At 41.2% G+C, this 22,616-nt stretch overlaps 1 protein-coding gene across 1 annotated transcript in view; it reads right to left on the bottom strand.

Moving 5' to 3' along the window:
- The window catches only part of TRPM8 (transient receptor potential cation channel subfamily M member 8), a gene marked incomplete at both ends in the record, with an annotated part of 38,184 nt that extends 15,974 nt beyond the window's left edge, over window positions 1-22,210 (bottom strand). The window contains 14 exons of the mRNA XM_082056383.1: window positions 1,128-1,273; window positions 3,008-3,137; window positions 3,962-4,057; window positions 5,170-5,460; window positions 5,791-5,909; window positions 6,693-6,795; window positions 9,172-9,369; window positions 11,006-11,073; window positions 12,108-12,282; window positions 13,509-13,681; window positions 14,016-14,193; window positions 18,455-18,611; window positions 20,409-20,482; window positions 22,094-22,210. Of these exons, the coding sequence (XP_081912509.1) occupies window positions 1,128-1,273; window positions 3,008-3,137; window positions 3,962-4,057; window positions 5,170-5,460; window positions 5,791-5,909; window positions 6,693-6,795; window positions 9,172-9,369; window positions 11,006-11,073; window positions 12,108-12,282; window positions 13,509-13,681; window positions 14,016-14,193; window positions 18,455-18,611; window positions 20,409-20,482; window positions 22,094-22,210 (2,025 nt within the window). The remainder of the gene's footprint in view (window positions 1-1,127; window positions 1,274-3,007; window positions 3,138-3,961; window positions 4,058-5,169; window positions 5,461-5,790; window positions 5,910-6,692; window positions 6,796-9,171; window positions 9,370-11,005; window positions 11,074-12,107; window positions 12,283-13,508; window positions 13,682-14,015; window positions 14,194-18,454; window positions 18,612-20,408; window positions 20,483-22,093) is intronic.
- Window positions 22,211-22,616: the final 406 nt, after the last annotated feature.

A 22,616-nucleotide genomic window follows, 5' to 3' on the forward strand; every position in this document is an offset into this window, starting at 1 on the left:
GCAGCAGCAAAACAACCTAGGAATGCTATTAGAGAACATTTGACTTCAGAAAAAAAAGATAACACATTTTGATGTTTCAGTCCAAATAACTGAGATGCCCATTTCAACAATACAGAAAGCTTTCTGCATCAGTAACAGTGTGCTGGTTCCTTAGACCAGTCATCCTCCAATCTACCTGACAAGGAGTTAGAAGTCAGGCTGAGCAGGACTTGACCAGATCTATAAGACACTTTATGCTGGGCCATACATCCATACTGTATGAGGACATAACGGAAGATTTGGCAAGGAGGTTAGTTAAATGTAAATACACTCAAGTGACTTGCACCTGTCTGTAGAAAAAGCACATACATCACACTAATTGTTTTACTGACCTTGTGTGCTTGATGAGTAGAACCTCTGTGTTAGATAACATAAGCCTGTGAGAAACTCCAGGCACCTTATCACTATGTCTGAGATTCCTGCTTGGTTGTGAGAAAGAGCGGGAGGCTGCACCTGCCTGAAGCCTTGAAATACAGGTGAGCTCAGCGGGCCCAGGGATCTTCCAGCAGGGCTGAACTGACCAGCGCCTGCATCCCCGCTGGTGTCACCTCTGCCTGGGAGCTCAGGTGTGGCTTCAGAGATCCCCCAGTAGAGAGGTAACTAAAATAAAACTTGCTCTTTGCAAATGCATTCGTGGCCTCTGGCTCTTCTTGCGACGTGCCTGCGTATGCGTACACACATACATACACAGGAGTCGTGCTAAGGGAGAAGTCACTTCAGGCAGTCTTTACCACTTAGTTAATTTATGCTTTACAGCTCTAAATCTAGTTTGCCCCTCCCACCTTAGGAGGTGGCTGATTTGCTGATTTGTCCCCCACCAGCCACAGCCATTCTCTGGGATGCATTTCCCAGCGCTGCAGATGCTGCTTCTGTGAGCAAGCTGCAGGACTCAGCTACACCGCTGCCGTGCAAAACTCAGTGCTCACAGGGCTGGGAAGCCTTGCCTGGAGGCTTTCACTTCCACGAGGAGTGTCTGAGGCTCTTCACATGGATGTAGCATTTCTACAGCAAGGATATTCCCTCTTTTTTTAAAGCTGCCCAGATGACAAGAGTTACAGTAATCTTTGCACCATCTTCACCAACATTACCTGCACCCCTGGCTGTGCAATGAACTGCTGGTCTTTGGCTTCCACTGCCAGTTCCAGACAGTTGCTCCCTCCCCAGGCTTCACAGGAATAAGTCAGCAGCTGCTCAGCCAGATCCTCGTCATTGCTGTAGCACTCGGTGAACAGCTCTGGAGGAAAGAGGCAGCCCCACACTTAGCTCCAACTTCAGACTCTATTTCTCCACCAACTTGAATGCAATTGTGCTCAGTGACTTCCAAAGTAGAACATTTACAATATCAAAGCATGCAGATACAAGAACTCTCCCCACACTTTCATCACAGTAAAGCAATGCATGCATTGCATGTATTACAAACCCACTTGCATGTATTAAACTTCATGTCTAGATGGAAAAGTAATATTCATCTCACACAGAGACAGTATTAAGTTCTGCACTATAAAACTGAGTAAAAAATATGAACTCCTCCTACTCAAATGACTCAGTGCATCTGCTTGTTTTATCTTTTTTTCACTCATTTAGCACTGATCTAATGACTTAATCACAGTAGTCTTAACAGCAGAGTTGAACAACAAGGGCAGAACCTGATGCTTTTTCACTGGGACATGCATTGTGAACATAGCTGTTTTAGAACAGCTACAAGCATCTTATTCTGCCCACAGATTTTTGCCAGTACCAATGCACATAGAGTAAACAATTATTTCTATTTCCAGCTCTGGATGTTTCCCATTCGAAGGCAGTTCTGTTGGTATATCTGTGATACCGAGGTCCTGCTCCACAGAGCGCACACCAGATAAACTCAACTTGGTAAGCTGTGGGTGCTACAAATGAATACGTGTTCTGCTATCTACCAACTGTGCTGGCTTGCATTTGCGTGTTTCTCTGAATAATTTGCAGGATACCTAGACACTGAGGAAACATCATCATTATTGCTCCAGAAAACTGAAGTCTTAAAAAAAAAAAAAAAAAAAAAACAACCCACCACAAAACCAAAAACACACCCAAAAAACTCAACATCCCCCTGCTCTCCTGGCACCAATTACCTTCATAACATAAGAAACTACTGGTTACTCTAGCCCATGAGATGCAAGGCTCAAATCTGAATTACTGACAGTCCTTGCAGTAGAAAAAAACAAAGGTCATACATAGGAAGAAAAAAAAAATAAAAATGAGCTATATCTGCATTCTCAATGAGCAACAGTATTGCTTGCCATCTTAGAATAAGGAAGGTATATGATTTTGCAGTTCGGAATTCACTAATCCGATCCACTTTTAACCTGCAATTTATTCTCAGTCCCCAAAAGCACATCTGCAAATTTGAAGGATGGCTCTTTTCAACCTCAATATTACCAGCACTCATGTAGAAAGCTTCTTTTATTCTCTGTTCTTATTATTTCTGGGCACCCTTCTTCAGCCTTGCTATTAAAGTTGGGTAGCTTTTATTCCTAAAGGAAGAAATTCTCTACCAACCTCCACCCCTATTTTTTGAGGCAAACTGTTCAGACAGGACACACAGTTTCTACCAGGAACAGATGGTGTGGAAGAGATTTCCAAGTAGTAAAACCACATTTTGACATTAAAGGGAAGCATTTAATGTTGGATATCTAGATTTCTAAATAAAGATTTCTTTCTACTTCCTTCAGAGATACCATTTCTCTTTTTTTATAATCATAATGAATTTCTAAGCAGCAATTCAGGTAAACTGAATTAATTATCTGGCCTTGCATTTTGCTGAACAAAACCAGGTTTATCAGTTTGTTTTTCTGCACAAAATAAAAACATCACTATTGCAATCATTGCTATATGTCAGACCTGGAGATCATTAAAACAATTAACATTCCAAGAAAGGAAACTATTTTCTGACCCCTTCTATTAAATTTCTGAAGGACTTAAAGAAGGCACTCACCTACCGCTCTTGTCTCATACTCATTAGCGAGTTCCTCAGACTCAACAGCAGCGTTTATATCATTCTTCACCTTCGCCATGCTTTTCAGGAGCTTACTGGCCCCAAGAGCTGCCAAAGTGCAACCTCTGGTCTATGGAGAGAGAGTTAAGTCAGGCAAAGACCTCTGCAAAGAGAATGGGACATATTCTTTACAAGTTTTCCCTTTTTTTTTTTTTTTTTCCAACTGTTAAGTTCCTAGTCAAGACTTGCAAATGAAGATGTTCCACAAAAAAAAATAAAGCACAGCATCAGTGTACTGGTGTGATAACTTTGTGATCAATCTGAAAAGGTCTTGTGTTTAACAGTTATATCTCAGCTTTTATTCTCTGGCTGAAGACTCACAAAAGAGGGCCTGCTCTGCCACAAGCTACACTACCATTTTTTATGTCCACCAGTCTGGACCAGCTGGGTGTATCCACAACTGCCCAGATTGCTAGTCCCTTCCATTCAAAACATCTACATGTGCAGGGAATAAGCACTCCAAGATGGACACCAAGACTAATGTGACCAGGAGAATTCATTAGCTTTGCCTGCATTAGCCTCACACAGCCCATGGCTAATCTATTTGATACAATTATCACTAAGTGACCTGTCTAATCAAAATTAGAAATGGATTTCAACCAAGTACCTGGGATTGGGACACATCCATATGGTGGAAAGGGTAGGAACTTGGCATCCAAGCTTGAACACAGATGAACATAGTGCTACAGGCAAATGCCAGCTGGACTGCTGACTCACATGACATTAGGAAAGGAAAGTATGAAATGCACATCCAAACACAATATGGGTAATACTAAACCTACTTACAAAGCCATCTAAGCAATTATCTCTTGTGGTTTTGAATCTGAAAATGGCTACAAACCAAAGGAACATCACTGCTGTTTGCAAAGAGGAATAAAGGAGAATTCAACTTACTTGCTCCCAAATGACTTTAGACAACTCTTTCTTGTTCTGAAGGACTGACCAAATAAATAGAGCCTGCAATGGGTGCCTCGTGATTGGACACTCGTCCTGAAAGAAAGAGCAACAACAACTCAGACCTAAGCTCAAACTCTTTCCAACTGGAAATCTTAGCCTGCCACTCTTGTTTTTATATTTTCTTTCTTTTACAACCATCTCACCCATCCTCCTTCCCAGCTATCTGCCACTCGTATTACATTAACGTGAGTTTATATTTTATATTTATATTAAAGCCTTCTATTTTTCTCTTTAGTGTGGAAGAAACAGCTTCTGTGTTTTTCCTGAAGTGGGCATTAAAGGATATTTGTTCCAGAGTCACCTTCTGCTCTAACCCATGCAGTTCAGATAGCCTTATTCACAGTTTGACTTTGTGTTTAGGTAACACAGATTAACATCCTCTAAAAGGAATATTAAATTTATACCAATATGCTTTTTGTGTTTAAGCAAGACCCTGAACTTCACAAAAACTTTAATCAGACAGGAACTTACATACCACTATCTTCTTTGTATTAGAGCAGTTAGCACCCAGGGATGGCAAAGTCATCACAAAATCACCCCTGAGCAACCAAAATTTTAAGAACCAGAAGGCTTAGGTGAAACTCTCAGAGCTAACTAGCGTTTTTAAACCAAGCTTCCCCTGAATGTCACATGTGTTGCATCGCATCTCTGAAGTCAAAAAATTATTTCTAAAGTTTCTTACGTGATATCTGAGCTCCCATTTTGAAACTCAGATCTGGATCTGATGTTTGGACCTACTCTGCTGTGATAGCTAAGAAATCCATTTGCACCTGGCAGTGAAATGAAGTCCAGAAGGTGCCTAACACCCTTGCAACAAACAATGTTTAAGATACAAGAGCCTGTACCAAAGTATAAGAGTCAAAATTCCTCACGTTCAGCTGACAACTTTATACCAGACTAAATTTATATTTGTATAAATTACAAGCATAACTAGAGCATTGATTGCTCTAATAGAAAATATTTTAACACTCAAACTCACCCATTTTTCCTGTAGTTAGATGACCCTTACATGCATTTGTAAAATGAAGCAATATGTTAAATGTAAAGTATGAACAAGACTATTAAAGTAAATCCTGATATACCAGAAGCAATTTTTTTTTCCCTTTCAGTGGATACACAGTGGAATCAAACTGTTCGTCACTTACTGAAAGACATATCTCCATCTCATCCTTGCTATTTTTGTCATCTCTTTTGAGACCTCTTCGGAAGTCTTCAACCATATTCCAAACAAACGTGAGGGGTGCATCATTATAGGAGTTCTTTGCGATCTGCAGGTTCTTGAACACCAGGCTGCTGAAGTTGTTGGTGTACAGCTGTCTAAGGACCTCTGTGGTAAGGAATTTCCTCAAATTCAAGCCATTTTCCAGGAAGAGACGGACAAATTTGGGCCTGTCTTTCACTAGAGCTGTAAACATGACATCCTGCAGGTCAGCAGACTAGGAAGAAATCAAAACACAAGTGTTAGGGAATACATGAGACACACAAAGCTTACCTAGGGGCCTGACACTTGTGGCTAACTGCCACATTATCCTTCATGCTACCACATTTTCATCAGATTCAGATTCTTCTGTACGCAATTGACTTTGTTGGATAGCCTAGAGTATTTCTGGCATGGGCAGATAACGTTTGCAATCAGTACTAGGAGAAAGAAACATTCTTCTTTATCACAGAGGTTGGGATGCTGAGACAGTGGCTGCTGTTATGATGTCTCTCTTTCCGCTGCTCCCCATCCCATGTCACTGCACTCAGACAGAAGTGGTCTGTACCTCCCAGTTTCGGTCATTGGTGAAGATCTCATCACTGGCCAGGTCCAACTGGTTCCACTCCAGCAACAGCTTCAGCTGCCCATTCCAGTTATCTCTGTCATGTTCATTGGTGCTGAAAGCTGCAGAGAAGGAACAATCCTCTAGGTAAAAGACCAGGAACAGAAGAGTTTCTTGGCATACTTATTCATCTTTGCTTTTCACACTTTACCTGACAAGACCCCTATCAAGTGTCTTTCCCCAGATTCATGTACATCTTCCTGCTTGGATTTTAGAGGATGCTAGAGGCTTAGAGACATACTTATGGTCCAAATACAGACCACAAATGAGATGCTAGGAGCACTCCATCAACCAAAACCTGCAGAACATTTCTTTCAGGCTCCTCAATGTCCTGCATCCTCTACACAAAAGAAATTCTGCAGAATTTGCAGTTGGGTCCCACACAAAGCAATGCCATGAGAAGCTGTAATATTCTGGAGCTTTCTCCATGCACAGACAGGAAGATGAGGTCTGTCCAGCCATCTACACTGGAGCAGTAGAGAGCCCAGCATCCAAATTATTCATGTTAGTAAGTAAGTAAGTAACTGGGGTTGCTTGGCTTCCTGACTGACTCCCAGTTGTGTTGCATACTTGCATGCTTCTCTCAGAGATCCCCAAAGCTCTGCTGAACACCTTCCCAATTATCTGGGGACTGAGTTTCGATTTCACCCACACTAACAGATCCCATAATGCTGCTGTAGGCTGTCCACACCACTGCAGATGAAGACAAGCTCCACACTGCGGCAGGAGCTTAAATGTGGAGAGATGGCACCGCTCTAGGGAAGGCTGTTCTAGAAAAAAGACGCCCTTTTTCTATCTCTTAAAAAAAAACCAAAACACACCACCACACAAAAATAATTACTTGCCTTTGTACAGAGCAAAAGAGATGGCATTGCTCACAATTTCATCTCCAGCTTCTTCTATTTTGATAACCGTCAGTAAATGAGGGTTCTCAAGGACTTCTTTGATCTACAAAAATAAAGAGTTCAATTTCAAAGCAATCTAGGTTGTTTAGTAATTGATCTCCTCCTAGAGCATCTGTAAAAGATATTTCCCATAACATTGTAGCAAAGCTGCTTCTCAGTCCCATTTCCATGTACAGCTAAAATTTAATCAAGTTCAGATAGAAGCAGATGATGAGATTTATTTTAAAGTCTAAGTACAAGATTAATTATCTTCTGAACATATAGCAAATAACTGTGATTCCCTCTATGCAGAACATCATAACCAAAAAGACAATCTTGGTAATTAGAAACTACTCTTGAAGTAAAAACAGATTGTGACAGCGCAAGTTTCAAATGTCTAGAGAACTGTTTCCACCTCCTTATGCTTTGTCAAAACTAGATAATTTCTCGCATAACCAAACCTTATAGAGTTACTTTTATTCTAACACACTGAAGCCAAATTATCTCAGCTATTCTTAACTGAAGGACAAGGTCCACTCCAAGGCAGCTCAGCAGAAGCTGTGAAGAGTGTGGCCAGGTGGCCAAACAGGGAAAACGGCCTTCAAAAGCTCCACAGCCCCCAGTGCAGACCTCCTGCTGGAAACCAGAGGCTCAGGGTCTGCTCAGAAGACAGTTCTTCCTCTCCAGGTTTGGATGCCACAGCCCCCAAGCTCAGAGTGCAAGTTCAGACTTGGCTTCCACAGGACTATCTCTGCAGAAGGCCATGCCATATTTCCTGTAAGCTTACTACAGAAACAGAAAATTGTTGAGATTGTAAGATAGCTCTGGATATCTGGCTGCTCGAAACAGGGTCAAGTGGAGCAAGTTGCCCAGGGGAACTTGCAGGTTGCCCCATGGACTCATTCTTCTAAGCTCTGACTAAGAGTTTGGACTCAGGCCTTACCAGTAAACAGCTCTTTAAAATACAATAGCAGAAGCTTTGTTTGGTTCACATCAAAGAAAACACACACAGAAGTTGGAGTGTCTGAATGCCTCTCCAGGGCCTGCAAACAACTTGCACTGGTACATTCATTTAAAAAAAAAAAAAAAAAAGAAGAGTGAGGGGGCAGAAAGCTGAGAGAAGAAGCCTTAAGTGTACATAAAAAAATATAACATTTTCCATCCCCAATTATGAACTTCAGTTGAAGTTTGAATACACAGCTACCGCCCACTCCTCACTGTGAACGTGGATAGGAGATAATTAACCAAGAAAGGAAAAAGAGAACAAGACCCCAGGTAAAGCATTGGGCAGTTAATTGAGAAAATCAATTAGCTCAAGGTAACAGAATGTTCAAGTGAGCTGAAGTGTTGTTGGAACTAAGACTGCTTAAAAAAATAACAGAACATTAAGATTTTTCTGGAGCTCCATTTTCTTCTGTCCCTGTTAATAACCGAAGTATATCTAAAAACAGGTCCATCCAAAGGTCAGGTAACCAGAGAATTACAAGAGTTTCCTGACGCTGGCCATGCAACTTGAGATAGCAGATGCTCTCCTTACTCCCCCAGTTTTTGCAGTCTCCCAAAAAAAAAAAAAAAAAAAAAACACACCACTCTACTCCTCTAACAAACAGTTACATATGGGATCACAACAATGACTACATCCTGAAGGCTCTACTTCTGGTTAAAGAGTCAAAGAATAGCAAAAGCAGCATTTGCTGTTGTATGTAGTGTTGTACCTTCAGCTGTATCCCATGTATACTATACTCATAAGTCAACATTGAGTCCCAATGGAGATGGAGCACAGATGCTGCTGTGGCAAAACATTGACAAAGTAAGCCTCTAATCTTAAACATCCCATTCCTAGTCTGTAAGGGAAATCTGCCCCTGTCCTGCCCAACACTTAAGGGATGCAGGAAGAAATAAAAGAAATTTTGGAACAAGTGGGAGAATCCTGAAGTACAATCACTACAATTTGAAAGTCCACGGGGTAACAGCAATAACCCTTTGGCCCTGAGCGATTCAGCAGGATTTTGCAGTGTGAGGTCTGATTCAGCAAATATGCAATTTATCCACCTTCACAGAGCATGCAAAGGAATGGCAACAGCAACCAGCATGTCAGCCACGAGACACATCCAGCAGCCAGTGCTCCAAAACACTCACAAAGCATCCAGGGAACAGACAGCAACAAAACACATGGCCCTAGTTCTCCTGTTCCTAGACATGTGCTGCCTTTCCAAAAGACCACAGCCCCACCACCCCTTTTTTCCAATCCCTATAAGTCAAAAGAGTTTGGAATTTCTTTTAAATGCCCATAGACATGTCGTGGCAAGAATCCCTGTACATCCTTACAGCTCTCACTAGATAGCAGCATCCCTCAATTGGAAATCAGCAGACCTCCTGTTTCCTTTACCCTTCTCCCGCTTCCAAGCCTTGCGAGCTTCCCACGGTAGCACACACTTACCCACTTAATCCAGCTTTCAGTCTCCTCTTCTGAGAGCCTTGAAATGGTGCGAGGCAGATACCTGAGCAAGCTCTCCTTGACACATGAAGAGGTAAGAGTGCCTTCTGCCTCCACCAAGCTAGCAATAACATCAGCGATCCGGCCAGAGCCTTCCACCACAACACAGGGAATCTTACTCTTGATGGCCACATTGATAGACTACGGAGCCAAAGAGGGAAAGGTGATCACTTGAAGCATGACTGTGTTATTAGAACCTACCATTTTGTAAGAAAGCCAAGAAACTGTAGGTTTAACTTAGGTGAGAAAAACAAAGACTACTACACACTGATACCTTCACCAATGACAACTCTCTAAAACTACATTCATCTAGTAACAGGGAGCTGTGAAGAACCACACATTAACTGAGGAACAAAAATCACCATCTGCCATACTTTAGAGTTGATCAGCAGATCAGGAATATTGCCAAGTGGAAATGGCATGCAGGACACATCACAACACTGTTTTATGCGCTGGTTCATGACACAGCATTGCTCAGGTACCACCACAGCTAAGAACATGAGCTCTGGCTTTACATGCTGCAGGTATAAGCAGCAATCTTTTATGCTGAGATCACTTCTGTAGCATCATGAGAATACTCAAATCCAATGCTACTGTATGTCTCCAAGTAGCTACTTAAGTAATTTCTCATACAACAATGTTGTACATGGCTTATGGGCAAGAAATAAAAGGTGCTGAAGTAATGATGGAAGAGTCAATTAGCCATCCTGTTGCAAAGACCACAATAGAAGACATTTATTTAATTTGCATTTCCACCATTGAGAAGACAGTCACTAGAACATAAACTGTCTGCCAACAAATTGCACAGAAGGAGACAATGCAAGTTAGGATTAATCGGGGGAAAAACAGAACATCTATCAGCTACCTGAAGAGACAGTTTCATGAGAACTAAAAAAAAAAATTAAAAAAAATGAAATTAAAACAAATTGGACAATATTGGACAATGGGTCCATGACAAAAGCAAGATGTTCTTTCTTGCTAACTAGATTCAAGTGGTTTTCTTAAGGGCCTGGCTAAAGTGCATGCTTTACATAACAGAGTTTAAAACAGAAGCTTGGAACAGTTTCAATTCTCCTCTGCTAAAGCCGATTCCTGTCATGCACCAGTCACAGATGCTGAGAAAGAGGGAGTCTGTCCTGGCCAAGCAGAAGGCATGGCAAGGACTGACATCCACAGCATGACACCTGCTGTGTCACTGTGGGCTAATCAGAGACTCAGTTTACTCCTTGAGAAAATGGCTTCACCTGCAAATAAGCAACAGGCAGAAACTAGTATCTTCATGTACTAGTAACACTAATAAACAGCCAAGAGACCAGAGCATCCCCAACACAACCTGATCTTCCCTGTATGGCCCAAGCACTAACCACCACTGAGCATGGGCAAGTCAAGTTTTCCCAAACAAAAGTTTAGGCAAATTTGTATAAAAAGGATCAAGAGCTACATGATTCTCCTGACTGCTGCTCAAATAAACACAAGAAGCAAACACTTCTGTGCTGGACTTGTTTTGGAACAAGTGAGACAACTAAACTGTCCCAGTCAAAAATTTTCTACAATGTCAGCCTGAGGCAGGAACTTTGCACAGAAAATTTTAACTAAAACAAACTTCATAAGTTTAAACACAATTGCAAAAAAGTATCTCTGTATCAAGTGCTGATCAAGCTTCAATAAGTAATAGGACTGGCTACTTTATCACACTGCTTGTGGAGGAGTCTGTCTTAAATGTTAGAGCAATATCCCTACTATCACTCCTGGAAATAAGTAAAAGAAATAAACTTACTTTCAAAGTCTCTTTCCCTCCACCTTGGGCAAAACACACAATTGGAATCTTCCCACCATAGTTAGATTCTGTAAAACATGCCAAAAGAAAAGAAAAAAAGGATTCAACCCATTAATGCAGTTTGAACAACTTATTTTTCCTGAGTACAATAAAAGAATTTCCAAGCAGCTCAAGCAAACATGACAATATTAGTTTACTGTTGACCTTGCCACATATATTAACAGCTTCTCCTGTTTGTAATGAAAACTCAGTTTTGCCTGACATTTTGCATAGCTGGCTTCAGACACCCTTCTCCTCCAGAAAATGCTTTTTTTCTCCAAACAATCATAATTTTTACTAGCTCCAAAGTCCCCACAACATGTTATTTTCTTTCATTTACCTACTGCTTTGACCATTTTGAGTCTAGGTGCAAGGTTCTTATCACAAGTTAAGATTCAGAACCTCTTACTTCACATTTTAAATTGTAAAGGAACGCTAAAAATCCTATAGCTTTAGGAGTTAAAGATAAATACCAAGTTTCATAATGATGCTAGGCGCTTTGTCATAACTAACAGCAAGTATGCTTCAGCTGAGGTACATGGTAAAAATCTTTAACTAAGAATTTCCTCTCGAGGCTTTTGATTTTTTTCCATTTTGACAAAGAAGAGTCTGAAAGAGAAATTATTTAGGAGTAGGTTTCAGATGGATCAATCACACTCAAAAATAAGTATTTTAGGAAAAGCCTAATTTCAGCTGCTGTGTAGTTGTGCTTCAGTTACCTGGAAATCAGTGCCAGGTGGGAAATACGTAATAGGGTCAGCTTCCAACAGACAGCCCAGCAGGAAGTAAGGGAAGGGGTGTATAGCCAAAAACAGATTATTTGTCATGTCCTACAAAGGACTACTATCACATACAGAAAGGAAGATGAGGGCAGGAGTATTGGTCTGAAGAAGCTTGGTTATTCCTTAAAGTGCTGAAGATGCAACACAGTTAACACCATCCCTTCCAGCTTGTCATTCATGGGACACTATCAGTACTCTCCTGTTGCCAGAACATCACTGGGAATTAGCCCCAAAGCAAGAACTAAGGAGTAGGACATCTGCAGCCTGATGCCCACACATACCTGGGATAACCTGCTCCGAAATGTACTTTTCTAACTGAGTTCGTACTTTCGCCTCTATTGTTGGGTGCCCATGGGTGCCATTATCAACCAGTAAGAGATGGGTGTGATTATTATCCAAGCAATAGAGAGGGTCTCTCTTGAGATCATCCATTATGTAGTGGGCCAAGTAGTACCCCTGGAAGAACAAGCATAGCATTTAACAGATAACCAAGGGCAAAGCATGCACAATCCTTTAGGGACAAACTGCTGACAGCTGAACTCCTTAGCCATCAACTATTCTCCTTAGTCAGGAGTCTGGATTTCCTGACTCAAGGCACTGCTCACTGGCAGTCCCAACAGCAGCAGAAGACAGTGAGATAAACCCCATACTAGAGCACAGCATAATTATCTGCAGATAAAGCTTCTCTTTACAAGACTGGCCTGATTTGATGTGATCTTCTTGTAACTTCACTTCAGCCAACTGAACAGTGGAAGTTATTTGCAACAGTTCGGTCTTTTCAAAGGTCCTGTTAGGTAATGCATGCTTCCTCAGTCACTAGAAAATTCCATCTGTGGCAAACTTTCAACACCTCAGTGAATCACACAGTTTTTTAGGTAGGATGGGACCTCATGAGATCATCTAGTTTGACCCTCAACCCTCCTTAGAGCCCTCAGCAAACTGGGCTGTTTTTATTTATCGAGCAGGATGGGCTTTAAACATTTTCTGTAACATCTAGTTGACAAAAAACAAGGATATCTAACAGATAGGACAAGAGCACTGATGATCTGTCATTGGACTCTATGATCTTGAGGTTATCTTTCAACCAAAATGATTCTATGGCCAAGATCTGTAACAGCAGCAGCACGTACAACATGTCTTAGCCCATGGGAATCCCCACTATTGGCTATTTCACAGCAGCTATTAATAGAGTATCTGTGGAAGAGGTTATTCCCTAATGCTCTACCAGAAGTGAAATTAGAGCAGCTGAATTTCCACACAGACACACTAAGCCCACAGCTGAAATACTTCCCACCAGGCCTGATGTGTGCAACCATCTTGGACACGAGAACACTTACATTTCCTCCTGTTCTGGGAAGAGCACCTGATATTTTTATCTCACTGCTACATGTACTAAAGAAAAGCTGGCCCCAGGTTGAATTGTTTCTGACACAGTAGCTCAGGCTAAGTAGACAGATGTGCTTCTACACAAACATTGCACAGGAAAGCACCCTGCTGAGGTTTGCTTTGCCAGACATACAAGAGTTTGACTGACCTCTCAGTTCATCATCACATCGCTGATAGCATCAGCCTAGCACAGATACTGTTATTGCTGAGAGCAGGGGTCAGTCAGGGACATAATCTGTACAACTGACAGCCAAGCCTCTTCTTTGCTTCCCCACCAACCCGTATATGTTTCTTACGTCATTATCACCACTGCGAATCAGACTTTCTCGGTTGGAAATCATGCCCCAGGCTGCTATGCCAATAGCCACCACGTTCTCCTCGGAGCTCCGACTGATGGTGTTGTCTCTGACCACTTCCCCAATGTACTTCATCAGTCCGTAGTGCGTGCCTCCTGTGAAAATCCAGGCCCCTGGGGACAACATGCAATAACCTCAGAGAATGTAGTGGAATACCCACCCTCCTAAAGCATTATCTTTAAGGTACCACAGCCCAGTCCCCTCAAAAGAGACATTTATTCTTCAGTTAAACACAAACAATACACTACACAATTTATGATATCATGAGCACCCTGATGACTAGCTCACAGCCCTTTTACTTCCAGACCTTTAGGTCACATTTACCCCAAGTGCACCATCCAAGCAGAAACCAACCAAATGCCCTGCTTCCCTGGCAACCCTTGGAGCTACTGCTCCAACAGCATTACGCAGCAATAAAATAATACAGACACATACACAGGTCTTTACCTTTGGACTGGGCAATGTAGATCAGCCTGCTGAATATCTTGCGCATACGGGGCTTAAGCGCAAAGTTCTTTGCACCCCCGGTGACAGAGATGACAAGGTTCGGGGTTTTCAGGTGCCAGTGTTGGGTCATGAGATCGTAGAGTGTTTCAGAATCCGTGTCACACGACAAACGGATGTACTTGGGTGAGGAAAAATAAGAGAAATAAATATGGCAAGGTATAAATAGTGGTAGCTGAGAAAAGACCAGGAATGGCATTTTATTCTCTAATGTACACTGTCACTCCAAACACCAGGAGACAAAAGGTGAAGTTATGAAGTATCAGAGCTTAAATCTTTATTTCTTAAAGCATCTTCATCCTCTCCTTACAACCAGACACCTATCACTAGGACCTGCAAGGTACTCTCCTCTCTTGACAGATCACCACTCAGATCCGAAGATAAGGCACAGTCTTACTGTGAGCAGAACAGAAGCAGTAGTGTCAGATCAGGAGCATAGCAAGGAACAGAACTGGTGGCCTGAAAATCTCCCAGCTCCACTGTTTCCAAGTCCAGCTCCAAAACTGCAGCCTGCACCTCTAATACCCTGGTCAGTGGGTAGTGCAGTACTCAGGCTGCACTGCCACCTTCTGCTGCATACATCCTTAATATGGCAGAAGTTAAATTGTGTGGCCCCAGAAATATGAATTTTGCTATTACTAGTAAAATTCTACAAGGTTTGTACTGAACTGAGAATGCAGACTCCTGGGATCTCTTTGGCCTGAGCTAAGTATAGTTGTAACAGCAGTTGTCTAGCAGTGCGATAAATATTGTCTACATTCAATTTGCTTTAATTTATAACAGTAACAAATGGTTATTCTGTGGGTATTGAACAATTTATGACCCAAATAAAAGGTGACATGGAAGAATGCAGGCACCAAAAGAGAGAGGTCCCAGTGTGTAAAAAGAAATCACATTGGCCAATAATGGTCACTATTTGAATGCAGCCTTGTAAATCAAGTAAAACAAGTTTTAGAAGTAACAAATACAACCAAAAGAACTGTGTAATTTTGAACCACTGAAAAAGTATAAACAGAGTGTCTTGAAATAAATCCATAAAAATAATTCCAACACCACCAAGGAGGAAGGTATCAGTATCAAAATCTTCACTTCAGCAATCACCAGAGTCAGCATGAAGCCTCTGAACCCTCCTTCCACCTGAGGCAGGCAAGAGCACTGACCTTGGGATTCAGAGGAACATTGGAAGGATGAACACAACACCAAAAAAGTTCACAGTATAAAAATTTTGACTGTAACAAAGATAATTATAGCTTGGATTATGGATTAGTGGTAGCATTATAAGTGAACTACTATATAATTACAGTCTTATTTTGATTACATTATTAAAGCTTTAATTTGACTAGCTATGAATTCCAGGCTCCATGTGCACTGTGTCCCTATCATAACATATACCCATAACAGTATTTTAAGTATAACACATAACTTCATCAAACTTCTGGTAAAACTTGAACACTGTAGAAGTATTAAAAAAAGCACACTAGATAGATAAACTGGCTTCAGATGGACCTACTATCTCTCCCCTTCTGTAAAAGGCTCTCCAGCTTTTTTGCTATGCTATATTTAAGACCCCCTTTACAATTTCGTCACTGTTAGTAGTTTAAACATGGAGTTTTGGAAGCCAGTCATAGCTATACAATCCACACTAGGGGACAAAAGGGAGTAACTTGGACCTGAATCACAGCAGACCTTGTATAGGCTGCCCAGTATTTGCAGGAGAGCAAAGCCAAGGGACTAATTTTAAGAAGAGGCATTTAACTTGAATGAAACAACATATTCATCTGTTCCAGGATGAGTTCAGAGAAGCAGTTACGGCATCTGGCTCAGAACAGCACATCCCAGAGGAGCCCAGCAGGTTCCAGCACCCACACAGGAGAGCTAAGGGACTCCCACAGCTTCTGCTCTAAGAATTGTCACCCACATGAAGCCTTGGGTGTTTTCCAAGAGAGGATCCCCCACAGAACAGAAATCCCTAACAGAAGCACTAACTGCTCCACAGCAAATCTTTTTAGCTCTGTAGTTTGAAGGCATTTCTCCTAAACCCCACTGGTACACCAAGTACCTTGTATCTGTACGATAACCTTTGCTACATCAACAATTAAGGTTCCCGGTTGAATTACTTAATTTCATCTATGCGTTCAATGTTCCAGCAACTCTGTATTTGGCACTTGCCACCTCCAGAGTCCTCTGCAGGCTCTCACTGAAGCTGGGAAAACCCTCAGTTCAGCCACTTTCTTTCTCCGAGGTACAACGGTGCCATCTCCTGGTGCATTCGGCTGGTGCACCCCAACAACGACCGATCCAATCCCAAACACAGGTGATACCGAGTGTTTTTCAGCAGCTGAACTCAGAAAGGCATTCAGGAGAAGCATTTTTTTTCAGATTGAGGGCTACCAGAACATAAAATATAGCAACTGCAATGTCCTTGGATGTTACAGGATCTAAGCACTGCTGCAAAAATAAAAGTGCAAGCAGGACTTAATAAATGTAGAAATGTTATTGGTTCTGCTCAGGGCTTTTTAGGACTCATCCACCCTAAAAGGTAGAATGATGGTTTTAAAACTTCCCATCCTTCATGGATAATAGTCTGCAACTCCTATGTTACATTGAGTTTTAAGTTCTCCCCACTGTACACAAGATCAAAATAAAACATTTTGCAGTGTTGAAGACCAGCAGGTACCTTGCAATACAGGGAATGAGAATGAGGAATAGAGGCATAACTGCAGGCAACGTGCTGATGGGATAGATTAGCAGATTTACATACAGCATTTGAACAAAATATGTTCTGAAAGATGAACAGTGGCCTTGAGATTCCACATGAAACAACTATGGGCACACAAACAAATGTCCAAGGTAGGAAGGGGGACACAATGTAAGGAAAGAACATTTAAGCTCTGAGAACTCAGAAATTTTGCAAGAGAGCACATAATTTCTTCTTTCAATAAAGGTACACAGCAGCTTACAACACAGTGGCATGAAGCTAAAATATGCATATCAACAAATATGTGAAGTACCTGGATCTCTTTAAGAGTGATTCAAAACCTTCAGTCTTACCTAACAGCCAAACGCCTCCTGTTTCTGCTACTTTGCATAAAACAAACCCAATTAATTTACATAGCATTCTCTGATCTTCCTCATTTATTTTGAATGTTTCAAGCAAGCTGCGCTGGTGGTAAATATCAGTCATTTAGAGGAGGCAGATGAGCCACATGCGACTCCTCACACAATATCAGTATAAATCACCAGAAGCAGCAACATTATTTTCTTCTTTCTACCCTTCCACTGTCCCCAGAAAAAAAACCCCAGGAAATAATAACAATAAAAACACACACACAAACAAACAAAAAACCCACAACAAACCACACACCATAAGACACAAACACCACCACACTCCAAGCAGAACAAAACCTCTCAATTTCCACTGATACCTACAACCCCATTGAAATTACAGCGTTTATAGCCTACTCATCCTGGGAAATACTCAAAGTTCTATCAGTCATGTGCCTGAGCAACCTGCTCTACATGGCCATGCTTTGAGGAACAGCTTTGCCCAGAAAATTCCAGAGAGCCCTTCCAATCAAACTTGGATATCACCTCTGGATCTCACTGCACCTCCAAAGGCAAAGCACATCACACATGCTTCCATCCCAAGAGTTACACTGATGTGCACCCTCACACAATTTTCTTTCTAAAGCATAAGTTAGTCCACACTGGAAAGGTGCACTGTTCCAAAACCCAGCTTTATCTTGGCGTTGAAGTGAGACAATCACAATGCACCTTCATCAGGAGCTTGATCATTCTTGCACTTCAGCTTATCATGTTTGGTTCACCACTAAGACTGGTAAAATGGTGCTAAGTTGCTGTTCAACACCATGACTTTTCAGTGTAGACACGGACCACCAAATGGCCAGTGTAACTGCCCAGTGACACAGAGTACAGAGTCTGTGAGAGAGATCACAGATCTAGTGTAAATTTCTTCCTCCTTGCCCAGGACGTGCTGAATTGTATTATGGGCAATTACAGTAAAACCAGCTAGATGAAAAAAGAAAAGTAATAATTGAGCATCACCCTCATTCACCCATTCTGCTGTCATGTCCGGAAACAGATAACCTCTTTTCACTCCCATCATCAGCCTGTGAAACAAATAACATAGAAACAATTATTCTTTGTTACTTATTATCAAGGTGGAAGAAATCGGCTTGTCTCCTTCATAGCCAAACTCCTTGTCCTGGTTTCAGCTGTGGAAGCCCCTTCCCATTAGAATAAAATTAACTTCAGCTTGACTTTCCCAGCTTTTCAGGGGTTTCCAGAGGCGTTGGATTCAGGACTCTGAATATGGCTCACCCAACAAGGGCCTTGCACATGCCCTTGATACAATCACTTACCTTTCCTCTTTTTCCCATGTTTTCAAACTGAATGTCCCCAAAGGCATCAGTAGGAAGTTCCTTAGTGTGCTTCTTGTAGTTCCATTTTTCATTGTTATTAATCTGAGTGCCCTCTATGTGTTGATTTTCAGGGTATCCACACTTACATAAGTTGCCCCTGAAAGAAGAGTGAATAGGCATGAAACCTCACAGTTATCACCCTGAGCACAGATAAATAAGTTCTGAGAAGTTGGTTAACAAGAAACAGAAATTTCCTTCCGAAAACAGAAACAGAAACCACCTTCAAAGCTCCTGCTCAACTAGGACATTTCTAACAAGCGTTGTTCTGCAGCAAACCTGGAGCTGGCAGCTATTTTTGTGATAACAGCACAAAAAAAAAAAAAAAAAAAAAAAAAAAAAGATGGGGAGACAAGGCAAAAGAAACAACACTATTAAGAGCACTGTGCAATTTGGCAATATTCAGGGCAAAATAAACAAATCAAACAACGCCTTGGCTGAAAATGACCAAGATGACGGCATAAATTTGTGTGCTTACAGTGACCTTCACAGTTCACTTGCAGACTGCACATGAGATTGAGCAATGCCCTCCTGTGAAGGCAAGTCACTCCACATCTCTGTGAAGGAGAAAAAACTTATATGGTTTCTTCTACTCTGCTGTAGCTTGAAAATAAAACCAGCTTACCTTAAAAATAGATAGACAAAAAAAATAACCCAGCAAGTATCAAGTATGACTTGCAGTACTTTCCCAGTAGGCTTGTAGGAAGGGAAGCTGATAAGAACCAGCTCTCCCATCATTGTTGGTCCTTTGCCAGACATCCCATTTTAGATGGCGGAAAAGGACCTCAAGACTTTCTGAAATGAAACTAATTTCCCTCCCTCTCTCTCTCTCCAAAGCATTTTTCCTCTCAGCTTCAGAGGAGAATGGAGTTACTGAGAAGCCCTCAGAGCTCTATATTAGGACTTGTGCAGCTGCATTAGTTTGATCACTTGTCTTCTGAGATTACAGGAAAAAAAAAAAAAAGCAGCAATATTATAGTCCTCACACTTAGATCACATAAGTAACTGTGCCTGAAAATGGAGCAAGAATAATATACCTTAACAGAACATCAGCCTTGAGCAAAACCTAGCAACCACCTGCCTCTGCTGTAAAAAATTGTGCATAAAATTTGTGATTGGGTTTAAAAGGAAAATTTAAGTTCTGCAAACCTCTGATACATACATAGTTATACACCAATACTAGTGCTGCTACTGCATCCCTAAAAGCACCTATGTATTGCCACAGTTATGCTTCAAATAGGGAATTTTATATGAAAGCCCTCTAACAGAGCTGCTGGAAGGCATGCTGACAGTAAGCACGAAGGTCAGGCCCCTAGTTTTGCATTAAGTTCCTTGTGGAATAAGTCAAACTGATATATTTCTAGTGTTTTCACCAACTCCAGACAGCCTAGGCCAGTGGCCACCAAAGTGGGGGACGTATTAAATGAACTTCAAAAAAAAAAAGAGTGTTTATTTTGCCTTCATTTAATCCTTTGTTATTTTTATGTTTCATAGCGTTCAAAATATAAGCACATTAGTAGATGTGTATAGTTCATAAATAAACATATGTTGGAGGTATGCTTGCAACATTATTACTGACGAGGTGTGCAATCAAAACAGTTTGGAAAACGCTGGTCTAGAGCTGAGAGTAGCACTCCAGGGTGCCTTTCTGACCATCAGACTTACAGCTGTTCTGACCATGCCTGCAGAATAGCCACTGCAAACAAGCAGTGACCATGAAAGGAGTTGTACAAGCATGCAAAACAGAGGTGAGGTTGCCCTGCTGGAGTCAAACTCACCAGAAAAAAAAAGTTTGCTTTCCCCCAATCGCTGCCACATGGCTTTGCAGGCAGAAATACCATCAGCTCCCAGCCCCCTATCCCCCACACCTCTTGGACAAGGGAAAAAGTCTGCTTACATTGACTTGGTGTCTTTTGTAAAATAGACACATTCTCTCTTCTTAAAGTTTTCTTGAATGAAGTTGACCAAATCCTTCAAAAAGAAAAATATTACTTTTGATAACTCACTCAACATGCGAAACCTCAGGAACAGCATAATCAGTTTAAACACGAAGTGAATAGTTGAAATTCATAAGTCTCCTTTCTCAAAGTGGATGATGGGAGGCAACTAGAAAGTACTGATGGGAGTCAAAAGGACACAAGACTTAAAAATCACAAATAAGCATTCCAAAAAACATCTGATACCAGTATTTTTATATCTATGACACACAATATCTATTTAGGAGGCAGCAGATAAGGCTTGCCCCTCCAAAAAAAATACCTGTAAGAGCAAACCAGATTTGATACCTTAAGAGTTGCTGAAGAGCTTATTTTTAGTTTTTAATCCAAAAGACCAACATAGAAAACACCTTTCACAAATGCAGCAGCACAATATGGTCGGCTGCAGACTATTTCTCGAAATAGAACATTTCTATTGGCATGCGTTGCCATGTTTTCTAATAACTTGCAGCACCGACGATATTTTTCAACCAGCAGTTAACTCTCATCTAGATAATGCTTAAAATAATATAGTAAACACTCTTTCCAAGGAAAAAAAAAAAAATATATATATATATATACACATACACATTTATGTCCTCTTGGGTAGGGGCTACCTTAATTCAACACAAAAAGACCCCAGCAGGAGACCTGAACAACTGAAGTCATGCTTTATGTGAGCTCACTGGAATGCAAGATCTCTCCAGTTTGTTTAACTATTAACTCTCATAGTAACCATGAAACTCCACAAGTGCACAGGAAGCTTCCAAATCTGGGGGATGCAAATTGACTCCTGATCTGCCTTTGCAGGCTAGCAAAGCAGAACAAGAAGTTTCTCACTTGTTGATAAAGATTTTGAGGCTTGGGGGTTTTTCTGTTTGTTTTTAAGCACATCTTGGATTAGTAAACCAGGATTTAGTTTGGGATGAAAAAGGAAGGCATACAGCTGTAGCTTAGTTTACCATTTTGACAGAACATCTATAGTTAAACAGCAGTTCAAGTCACTCCAAGCAGAAAAGCAGAAACAGTATAATATCCAAAACACAGAAAGTGAAAGAATATAATTAGCCAGTAAAAGCCACAATTATTCAAGACCAAAAAAAAAAAAAATAAAAGGAAGAGGTAAGCACTTGCTAAAACCCTAAAAGCGAGTCATTAGGACTCTTGCAAGCCCACCAGAAGCAAGAAAACTGCCAGACAATCGCTGCGATCAGCAAATGATTGAGGCTTTTCAAAGGATGTTTAACACAATTATATGTTGTCTGCCTTTGCCATCAAGAAACGTGAAGAGGCTCGGGTTCCTCTTTACAGCGACAGAGGATTTGTCTCTAACTGAAATGTGAAAAAGGATTTAAAACCAGAAGCGACTGAGGAAGCACAATAAAGAGTTACAGGGATCAAAAGAAATGCAATACCTCCTTAGGCTTTCTCCATGTAAACAAAGCTGCTACTGCTGGAAGTGTCCCTGGCTGGGAAAACTTCTCCAGAAAGAGAAAACTGAAAAAAAAATCCATCATCCTTCTTCCTGACATGAACTTATTAATAACCTCTGGTGTCTACTCTCAAGACAGCACCCAAGTTTACCAGGAATGTACCAGATACTCACAGCATCACTGCAGGACACATCTGTGCTGCGAGACATGCTGGAATAGAGGAGCCTGGAACTCTCAAAATTGCCATTTCTTCGGTTCCGCATGGTGCCCATAGAAACCTGAAATGGCATGATGGAGGGAGAAAATGAGGAGCAATCGTCATTTCTTTTACTAGATAAAAACCAGCAAGGACACTTAATGCCCTTGGAAGGGAGAGGTTATTCAAATCCAGTATAAGTAATTAGGAAAGAATATTGATTCCCAAAATGTGCAAATGACACTCAGAGAAAATATTTTCTCTGATTTGATACCACAAAGAGACTTTCCTCTCTCTTTTCCCACTCAAGATAGAACCCCAAGTCAATGTGCTTTGAGAAAAACATGCCTTATATGCCAACCTGTTCAGCTCAATTCCCCTCCCATCTCTGATGGGTGGGCTGAGGAACTTGTGCTATTCCACATTTATATACAATGAGCAAAGCCTAACCCAGCGTGTTTACAAATTAAGTAGGATATTAAGAAAAAACATTTAAATCA

Source organism: Streptopelia decaocto (assembly GCF_964273445.1).
Source record: "Streptopelia decaocto genome assembly, chromosome: 6".
Classification (NCBI taxonomy): Eukaryota; Metazoa; Chordata; class Aves; order Columbiformes; family Columbidae; genus Streptopelia; species Streptopelia decaocto.